General features: G+C 37.2%; 2 protein-coding genes across 2 annotated transcripts; both read right to left on the bottom strand.

The window, feature by feature from the left end:
• Positions 1–938: 938 nt before the first annotated feature.
• Positions 939–2,304, bottom strand: K441DRAFT_671625 (uncharacterized protein). Its single transcript, XM_067650448.1, has one exon. It carries the CDS (start codon positions 2,088–2,090, stop codon positions 1,137–1,139), a length of 954 nt encoding a protein of 317 aa, XP_067496393.1. The 5' UTR covers positions 2,091–2,304; the 3' UTR covers positions 939–1,136.
• Positions 2,305–2,896: 592 nt separating this feature from the next.
• Positions 2,897–3,484, bottom strand: K441DRAFT_671624 (uncharacterized protein). Its single transcript, XM_067650447.1, has 3 exons — positions 3,198–3,484; positions 3,138–3,146; positions 2,897–3,089 (listed from the first exon to the last, which is right to left on the bottom strand). Exons 1-3 carry the CDS (start codon positions 3,282–3,284, stop codon positions 2,958–2,960), a joined length of 228 nt encoding a protein of 75 aa, XP_067496392.1. The 5' UTR covers positions 3,285–3,484; the 3' UTR covers positions 2,897–2,957.
• Positions 3,485–10,532: the final 7,048 nt, after the last annotated feature.

Here is a 10,532-nt window from a genome sequence, read left to right as displayed (position 1 = left end):
ATATTTTATAAGAGCTTACGTTAATATCGCTTTACTTAATATTATATGGAAGAGCAATAAGAAGGCCTAGATGATGACGGTAATTATAACTAAATGGCTTACCTAGTTTAACAAAAGGATATATAGCAGAAGAGTCCTCCTTCTACTTAATAATTTTAGCGCGCATAAAGTAGCTGTTTAAATACTTACTAAAAATAATACTCTTAAAAATACACAAGTTAAGTTTCTTCCTCCTAATTATACTTCTATATACCAGCCACTCAATTAAGGAATTATCGCAAACTTTAAGTTATACTACCAATAATATTAGCTTAGATTTATGGTGGAGCACTCCCTCTAAGATTAAGATCCAATTAAGCAGATATATGTGCTTTGGGCTATCTAATGGGCAATTGTAGCTTAGAAGGAAGTTATACTAAAAGCAATTAATAGTTACTTCGTTAAATCTACTCTCTTTAGCCTAAGAGAAGGCCCGCCGCCTTGCCCTTATAATTATATAGATCCGATTATTAATAAGGTATAAGAGATAGCCGAACAACTACGTGCTGCCGGAAGGATCCGTAAGCCTATAAATATTTAGAATTTTATATATCTTCTAGGTGAAGATGTAGTAGACTCTACTAAAGATCTTATTAAGTACGTAGCGGAGCTCTACGCTAGGCTAGATCGCAATGCAGAAACAGATAAGGAGGACTCCCAATAACCTCGAATTAAACTTAATAAGGCAATAAAGGCCTTATAAAAGCTTCGTCTATATAAGGAGCAACAGGAGGATAGTAAGAGAGAGGTTATTACAACTCTATTAAGGCACGAGCGTCAAATCCAAGGACGACGACTCTAAAACACCAAGCAGACGACGATCAAATCGTTTTTTGGTGGAGCTGATCGCTCAATTTTAACTTCGGGCTCATAGATATGCAATATCATTATATAATTTTGACCTTTGGTGTGTTTTACGTACAAAGTCTGAATACAACGATACCTTTGGTATAACGATACGGACGGCGAAAAAAACCGTATCGTTATAAAGAGTTTTTACTGTACTCAATTCTTTTGCCGGTAAGTGCAATTCTCGACCACTCAGACTCGTCAGAACCGTCAGATCCCTAGGCACTTGTGCCCTCCCCGTGGAAAGCTTATGGTAAAAAATTGGTTTGCCCATAAATAATGAGCTCGCCCATCGCTTTGCCACCCGCCGAAACGGTGTGCCGAGGCTGCAGTAAATCCGTCTCCTGACCGCTCAGAACACCAATCACCCTCGACTGGCCGCCGATGTAGCCCCAGAGTGGTCCACCGGACCACCCGCCAAGACTGAACACATTAGACTCGAGCTCCTTTCCATCCGCGCCTTCGTCGTCGACGTCGACGATCCCGACATTGTCCTCAACGAGCATGTACATTCCGCCCGGGTTCGCGGGTTCGGCGGGGTATCCGACGCTGGTCCATATTCGGTCGGTGTACTGGTTGTCCTGACCGCTCCACCACTGGTAGCCCAGCCAACCGCATTGGTCACCGATGTTTGTGTTAAGCTTACAAATTACGTAGTCTTTTCCGTGGACGTCGCCATCTCTACGGTAGCCGTACCAATTCAGGACGTATGCGGCGCCGAAAGGCTCGGCGCGGCTTTCGAACGCGGGGATGAATTTCATCCAGGGTCGGTTCAGGCCCCATGGGGCGACGTGGCCGGCTGTCAGGAGGAGGTTGCGGCCGACAAGGACGCCGCTGCCCATCCAAAGGGGGTTGCTGAAGTCGGCGTCCTTCCCGGCGTAGATTTTGCCGATAGTACACCATGGGAAGGTTGTTTCGTTGGTAATGGTATGTCTCTCAAGTTTGTCGGCTTCATCCTTAAGGCCGTCTAGGAGCTTGTCTTCTGGGAGTGGCAGCTTCTTTTTCTTAGGTTCCTTCTCGAAGGAAAGACCGGATGGGCAGTATCCATCCCAACTGGAACCGGAACTAGAAGTATCGTGCGCATTAAGAGCATTAATGGCTTGGATAACGCGGTCCCGAGAAATACGCTCGCCGCCTTCGCTGACACAGGGCTCAGCGACGGCGGGCTTAGACGTGGGCTCTTGTTTCTTGCTGTTAGACATAGTATTAGATCAGAGACGAATATTTAGCTTGTGGACAGGAAACGGAATGGAATCGGTAATTCGAAGAAGATAGAATACGGTCTTAAAAACCGGAGGATGGCCGAGATTAAATAACTTCAGCTTAGGCAGACGGTATAACCAAGCCACCACACCTCGGTGCAGACGCATTTACGGATGAATGCGAGACAGAGTCACATGGCAACGTTCAGTTCGCCAGGCAGCCAATAAAGAGGAACAAACCTTTCCATTGATCGAAAAGGATTTTCTTCAGACACGAAGGTGTCCTCCTGACCACTTCGGCCTGACCAGTCGCTGGCTGCGAACCTTCCAAAGCTTCCGTATGCCCAGCCTCATCTGTACGGTTGCCAAGGGGAGCTAAAAGAGGTGAACGCACGGACGTGCACGGACGGAAACTCAAGCCGAATTTCGAAGTAAATGTCCTTGACGTTGTACCTTGCGAATCGTCTTTGTTGTGGTAGTCGCGGTCAACGTTGTCGAAAATTAAGAGCCAGTGACGATTTGATGGTAGGGACAGCCACCAGAGACACTCCCGCACCGCCACATCGATATCAATTATGGGATGCTTGAGCATCCGCACAACATCTGCCGTCAGATCTGCTTTGGTTTCCCCGCGCGAACTCAACCGCCAACTGCGTCTTGCCTATGCCACCAAGGCCATGGACAACAAACACTTTTCGTCGGCTCGTTGCAGGCGTCTTGCAGAGAAAGAACTGTTTAAGCTGTCACATCCCGGTGTCGCGTGGGACGAATTGACTCACTACAGGCACGCCTCGTGATCTGCTTGCACGCAAGTTAGGCTATCTAGCATTCCTGACAGAAAAGCTACTACGAAGACGCATAATTACATTAAGCTCGAGCAAGCACTAGCCCATAAGCTGCCCCGATCATCCTCTTAATTACATCCCTCACCGTCTTAAAGTCCTCCTCCGTGGGTTTCCCGAACTTATTTATATTAAAGTAGGTCCATAAGAGCGAGAGCTTGCTTATTCAGTCGGATAGGTCAAGGCAACTAGAGCTCTCACTCACCATAAATTGCTGCGACAATAGTCAGTCTTTATAAGGCATATGGTCCTATTCCAAACCTACCATTCGATCCTCCCTCCCCACAATCTTTCCCACATTGCTTGACTTGAGCTCATAGAAGCATGCAACCTGCGCCTTGTTCGCCTGCATCTGCGTCTTCCCAAACTAGTTAACCACCTCCTAAGTGAACTCGTTTCCCGGCTCCAGTATCTTCAGGACCTCCGCCTACACTTCATCCTACTAGTATTCCCTCCGCGCCGCCTCAAGCATCTCCACGAACAGTCAAGCGGACTAGCCATTCGCATAGCTTACTTGCCTTAGCTTCAGCAAACAATCTCTAACCAACCAAACGTGGCGTAGCCGAAAAGTCGAAAGCTGAAATGTTGCCGGTAGTATAACCTATTGCCTCCAGATGCAAGAGATGGTGTTGTGTTAGGCGGGGTTTTCCCGCCAAGAGTCTTGGCAGACGGCAAACTCCAGGGCTGACACCAGCCATGCGATAGACCGGGGTGCAGCTCGGGGGGGTCACGGAAAAGTTGAAAGGGGTCACCGATGGGGGTCGGCGAAAGCTGAACGGGGAACGCGCATTGGTAGCCACATTTAACTCAAGCGACCGCACAAACCAAAATATATACTAGCGTCTATATATTGCTTGGCAGCATCCACCTTAGCAACGCACCTCCTGCAATATTCGCGAATATCAAACGCAGTCACTACGTGGCTAATTCGCTTTTAATATCGCTAAACTTATTAATATTTATTATATATTTATCATCCATTCGTTTAAGAATTATTTTATAATACTATTACCGCTTATAACTAACTGGGAGATTTATACACGTGTATAATCCTAATAAGTAAATATACCTAGATAACCTACCTTAACTATACTATCGTCTACAACCGCTACACCCTCCTTTATTAGTCCTATAATGCCGTCTAAGGCTAATATACGCGCTACTACCGTAAAAGAGCGCGAAATTACTAAAGAGTAAAGGAAATAAGCCCGAGATAAAAAGGAGATTTAGAAGTATAAGGAAGAGCGCAAAGCCCATCTAGCGGAGGAGACTTGCTAGTATAAATACCACCTAGCTTAAATAGCTTAATTATAATTAGGCTTAGCCGCTTCGGCCTTATAGGCTACTATAACAGCTACTATAGCTAATATCCTTAGTAAGCCTCTCCCTCCTAGCGTAAAGTCGCTCGAACTTTGCCTTCTTAGCATTATAAAAAGGGATTACCTAGATATTTTTAAGGGTACCTTTAATCTAGTAAACCTCGCCTATTTTTAAGTCTATACCGCTTAAATTAAAATCGCCAACGAGATATAGATTAAGAATGGTACTCTAGTTATAAGGAAGGTAAAGGTAAATAAAAAGCTATTTATAAATAAAGGCGTCTAGTTTAAAGGTTTTACTAATTATATAGTTATTACTGGCACCCTCTATATATGCCCGCTGGACCTTATTACTAGTATACTTCTTTAGATAAATATAATTTATACCTTATTAACCTAGTATATCTAGGTATGTTATATACTTAATTTAGCACTTAACTACTATACCTTTATAATAACTAATGGCTAACTAGAGCCCGTTAATTAGTAAATACTAGCCTATTATACAGCACTATATTTTATAATATCTAGTACTATCGGCTTTGCCGCCTTAAAGAGACTTAGGTTAGATACTTTTTATACCTCTAATACCTACCATAAGTTTAATAGTAGAGGCTATAATAATATAGCTTGTAAGTACCCGTATAAGTGCTTAAAGTGTAGTAAAGATTATACTATATTATTTAAAGCTTATGCCTAGGAATAGTAAGGCGAACCTTATAAAGTAGGGTCTAGCCTAATAATAATATTAACTTTAATTATACGCCTAGGACCTAGGCCTAATACGTTACTATTATTCCCTACCTTTATAGAGGCAAAGGCTCTCTACTACTCACTATTACCCCTAAGGATCTTAGTGTAGTACTTCCTTCTATCTAACTACCCAGGCAATCTACTAGCTATTTTAGTAGGCATTCTAACCTATAGCTGTAAGATAGGAGCTAAATCTATCCCTACCCCAAGATCTTGTAGGAACTATAACTCCTCTTAGAATAACGCCGACCTTATCTCTAAGAAGATAATATTAGACCTTAAAAAAGGATATATTAGACCTTAAAAAAGGATATATTAGACCTTAAAAAAGGATATATTAGAATCGCGATAGGGCCTATTATAGTCTTACCTCTTAACCTAGTGCTAAAATCGGATAGAGGATACCGCTAAATTTACAATATCTCCTTTTTACTAGTATCTTTAGTTAATAATATAATCTTAGAAGAATATAGAGCACTAGTATATACTATAGTTACCGCTATTTAAGCCTACGTTATTTCTATAGGTTATAGATATCTACTACTTAAAAGAGATATTAATAACGCGTTCCGTATAGTCCCCCTATTTTATAGGGTAAGAACATTAATAGGCTTCTCCTAGGAAGGTGTTACCTACTAGGAATACTACTTATTCTTTAGTTTTTAAACTGCGCCGCTTATATTTAACCTCTTCGCGGAAGGCCTATACTAGATACTCTATTTATAACTACCTTATGAGGTAGAATACTACCTAGATAACTCTATTTTTATCCTTACTAACCTAAATAACTTAGCGGCTATTATCTAGACTTATATCTCTATTACTAACTCCTTAGGTATCCCTTAAAATAGCTCTAAAGATATAGCAGGAACTATTATTAAAGTTTTAAGATATACTATTAATACCATATAAATATAAACGTGATTATTACTATAGAAACAATTACGTGCTATTAAAAAAGTCACTACCGCACTTTAATACGGCTTATTATTGTTCCTTTAAGCCTAATAGCTTACGGGCTACCTCGCATAGTACGCCTATATAATTAGACTTAGTTAATCTTACTTTAGATCCCTTTAAATCTTTATTACTACTTAGCCGGAGACTTTAGTAAATAAGTATAAACTTAGGCGATTTAGCACTAAGTTACGAAGTAACTTATATATCTGGCTTAACCTACTTACTATAAGTAATAGGGTATTATTCTTTAACGACGTTAAGCGTACCTATATTTATCTCTTTACTAACGCCTCTACCCAGTTTAGGTTTAGCGGCTTTTACTTTTTTTAAAGAACTTAAATATAAGGATAACTGGTAGTAGTATATAGCCAACCTCCCTTAATCTTAGGCGTTTAGTATATTGCTTAAGCCCAGTTAATAAGTAGACTATATTAACCTAAAAGAGATATATGCTATTGCTTACGTATTTAATCTATAGTCTACTAACTAGCAGTATAGCGCGCTATCTATTTATACTAATAGTATAGTAGTTTACCAGGGCATTAAGAAGACCGTTATCCATAGCGTAGCAAATAAATTACTCTGTAAGATTATGCTAGCTGCTATAGCTTACGATATTATAATATCCGCGAAGTAGATCCTAGGTAATTTAAATAGCTTAGCTAATATACTATTTTAATTCTAGGCCGCCGCTATCTATTAGTTCTGCCCATACTAGGCCCTTAATTATTACTACTAAAGCTAATAAGTTTTTAATAGGTGCCGTAAACTTAATAAACTACTTATAACCACCTATAAACTTTAAAAATAATATTAATGCGCTATCTAACCTCTACGCGCTCCTTCTTTAGAACAGCTTTATGCTAGTAACCCATAGGAACTATTCCTTAGTAGTTAACAGCTAGGAGTTATACTACGTACTTAAAGGAGTCTCCCTCTACCTAGCTAAGCCGCGTAAACTAGGTAAATAGATTACCTGCCGTATATTTGGTACCTCCTAGCTATAGATAGGTAGGCTTAAGGCCGAAACCTTACGAGCCTATATCTCCGTAATTTGCTCGCGCTATATAAATTACGGTATCTTAATTATAGTATTTAAGGATCCTATAGTATACTAATTACTTACTAGAGTAGCTACTATCTCTCCCTTAGTAAAAAAGGATAAGTAACCTATTACTAGGGATATTCTAGCCTAGGTAGTAATACACGGCCTATTACTACTGGATATTAATACTAATACCGTATTTACCCTCGCATTTACTAAATTTCTATAAATGGGTAAGATTACGTATACTACGGCGGAGCTTAAAAACTAAATAACCTTTTTAGCGAAAAAGGCTACCTAATATAATATTACCTTTATACCTAATAAGATAATATTTTGCCTTAAATAGAGTAAAACCAATAAGTAATACTAGGGCGTTAATATCGCTATCGCGGCGGTAGGCGGCCTATTATGCCTAGTCGCTACTATAATAAAGCTATTTAATAGGGACCCTTAATCCCTTAAATCTCCCTTATTTAGTTTTAATAGTAAACCCTTTACCTCTCTAGGGGTTTATAAGATCCTTTCCTCCTATTTAGTAGCTACTAGGATTAACCTAAATAGTTACTTAAACTACTCTTTCTGCTGGGGCGCTGCCTAGTTCGCTAAAGATTTAGGGTGTTTATATTAGCAAATTTAACAGCTAGGTCAGTGGTTATTAGAAGCCTTTCGCCTATATATTAAGACTAAAACCACTAACCTTTATTGCCTTAACTCTTACTTTTAGCGTAGTGTACCGCTCTTAGCGTAAGGATTACTAGGTAGTAGGTTAAAATATTAAGAGGGCCGCTAAGGCGCTAGTAGTAAGCAAGCTAATAGCGATTTTCTATACTGGGTATGGAAAATCCTAATTAGTTAGCTTATAACTTAGGGTTGGCAGAATATAGCAAAATATAATAATTTAGCAGAATTTAGCAGAATGCGATAATATGGCAGAATTTAGCAGAATGCGATAATGTGGTAGAATTTGGCAGAATACAATAAGGTGGCAGAATTTGGCAGAATACGACAATATAGCAGAATATAGCAGAATGCGGTAATGTCTTATTAGGCGTAAGAGCTTCACTTAGGGACATCTAGCCGCTTTAGGGCAAATCTTTAGCAGATTTAAGTGCTAGGAACTAGTAAAACTACTAAGAACTAGCCCTAGAGCGACCTTATAGCCCTACGCCTCCCAATTATATAAAAATTAAATATCCCCTTATATAACTGCGATAGATAGATAGGGTATATACTACGTATACGCATATAGGCATATAATATACATATATATATATATATACACATATATATATACGCATTTACACGTATCTTACTATATTAATAATAAGTAAAAACTATACTAAGGCAAACGAGAGCATAGTAGGATAGTTAAACGGCCTACTAGTTAGTATGCATAACTATATACTACGCATATGCTAAGTATACGCAGGTATTTTAAAGCGTACCCAACATTAAATATAAAGATAATGGTTCTTAAGATAATATAATTAGTAGGGAGAGTATTAAAGATAAGGAGAATAAGGAGGAGGAGAAAAAAAAGGAGAAGGATAAGGATAAGGAGGGCGAGGGCTAAGATAGTATATAATAGCGGCTTCTATTTTATATAGGTCTCTCTAAGGTAAAACTCTATACAACTTTGTGTATATGCTATGTATATGCTTAAAATAGCTAGGGCACACTCTAAGACTATAGAGCACTTATTAGCTCTAATGGCAGGCATTAAGTTATATTATAATACTAATATATCCAGCAACTAGAAAAGAAGGAATTGCACACTTTATCTATAAAGTAATACCTCTGCTGTCTATAGATGCGGATAAAAAAATAGTATATAAGGTTATTAATTGGTATATATTAAAGGTAAGTAATATATATATAAAGTATATACTATACTTATACATCTAATAGATTGAATTCTTATTCTATTAAACTAGTAACCCTAAAATTATATAACTATAACTTCTTAGGGAAAATAATAATTGGGAAAGTAGAAAAGCATTTTATTAAGCGTTTAAATATAGTAGTATTAGATACTGTAAGTACGCCTATAAGGATATACTTTATATATGCTCTTTATATAATAGGGTTAAGCTTAAATTAATTAACAACCTCTAAAAGCGTAGTAGTTGTCTATACTAGGTAGTAGAGATTAATAAAAAGCTTAAGTAAAGTATAGAGAAGTAAGTATTATCTATATATGTTAGGTATATGCTTATAATATATAGCTACTACTACAGTATTCTATAATTATGGCGGTAGTATATCTACCCTAGTATATAAGAACGTGTATATAGTAAAAGTAGACTAACAATGTTTTTTTAGTATAGAGTACGTATATATCCGGCATATATGTAATATATACTTATTATATATAGGTAGAGTTTATTAGTTATTCTAGCAGCAGTAATACTAAACTATAGTATACTGCCTAGCCTTTATTATCGACAACTGCCTAGGTAGATATTTAATACCTTTATTTACTCGTTAAATATAAAGTTTAGGAAGTTAAACAAGAATATATCTATATTAGATATACAATGTTAAAGTGAAAATATTATAGTATATAATATATATATTGTGCATACGCTATGCATATACTAAGCCTATATAGGATTTAACTACCTATAAGGCTAAGGTAGGGTAGTAAGCCAAATATATGGTGCACAGTTAGACTGCTATATTCCTATTAATATAGTATAGTATCCTTATATTTACCTTATTATACGGAATTCTTATATATATCATTTACTATATTTAATAAAGCTACTAATTAACCTTACTAATAATATAGTTAAAGTAATAAAGTAGGTAGATGTCCTAAGCCTTACTATATATATACCCCATATATACATAGTATATATAAATAAAACTACTTACCATTATATAGGTCGATTTATCCTATTACCGCAGTACTATATTTTATATAGGAAGTATAAAACGCAGATACTATATATAGTATATAGCAGTCTTAATATTAAGGATTAAATTACTGCTCTAGTTTAAAAGGAAAGGATGCTATAATTCTCAGAGGGAATGGCATATATAGGTAAGTATAGGTTAAATACACGCTAAGTATATATAGAGGCTAAGCGTAGTAGGTATACTACGCGAGTTCTCTATTAATTAATATAAAGAGAATACCAAGTAATAGATTTAGGTAATTTATAACTTTAATAATAAGCATTTCCTTATCGTATACTATATATATATAAGCTAAGGCATTTTAACGCGTAACATATATCGAAATAGACCTATTATTTAAAATAGTTTAAGGTAAAATAAACCTATTCTTAATTATAGGATAGGATAAGAATTTTAAACGTATATATACCCTATGCTATATATATACTATACATAAACTAAACACTTATAATAGAAATTAAGGTATAGGTATACGCCTTTCTTAACCTAGAAACATATACTAAGTACATAAAGATATTTTAGCTAGTATTTAAGGTTTTAGGTAATACTCTTAATTATCTATATAATTTATACATATTTACGGAACTAGACTTTATAC

This window comes from Cenococcum geophilum (genome assembly GCF_001692895.1).
Source record: "Cenococcum geophilum 1.58 unplaced genomic scaffold K441scaffold_105, whole genome shotgun sequence".
NCBI lineage: Eukaryota > Fungi > Ascomycota > Dothideomycetes > Gloniales > Gloniaceae > Cenococcum > Cenococcum geophilum.
Note: the sequence above shows the minus strand (reverse complement) of the source record. Positions and strands in the feature narration are given on the sequence as shown.

Coding starts and splice junctions, on each gene's coding strand:
- K441DRAFT_671625 (XM_067650448.1), bottom strand. CDS start 2,090: ATGTCTAACAGCAAGAAACAAGAGCCCACGTCTAAGCCCGCCGTCGCT.
- K441DRAFT_671624 (XM_067650447.1), bottom strand. CDS start 3,284: ATGCAGGCGAACAAGGCGCAGGTTGCATGCTTCTATGAGCTCAAGTCA.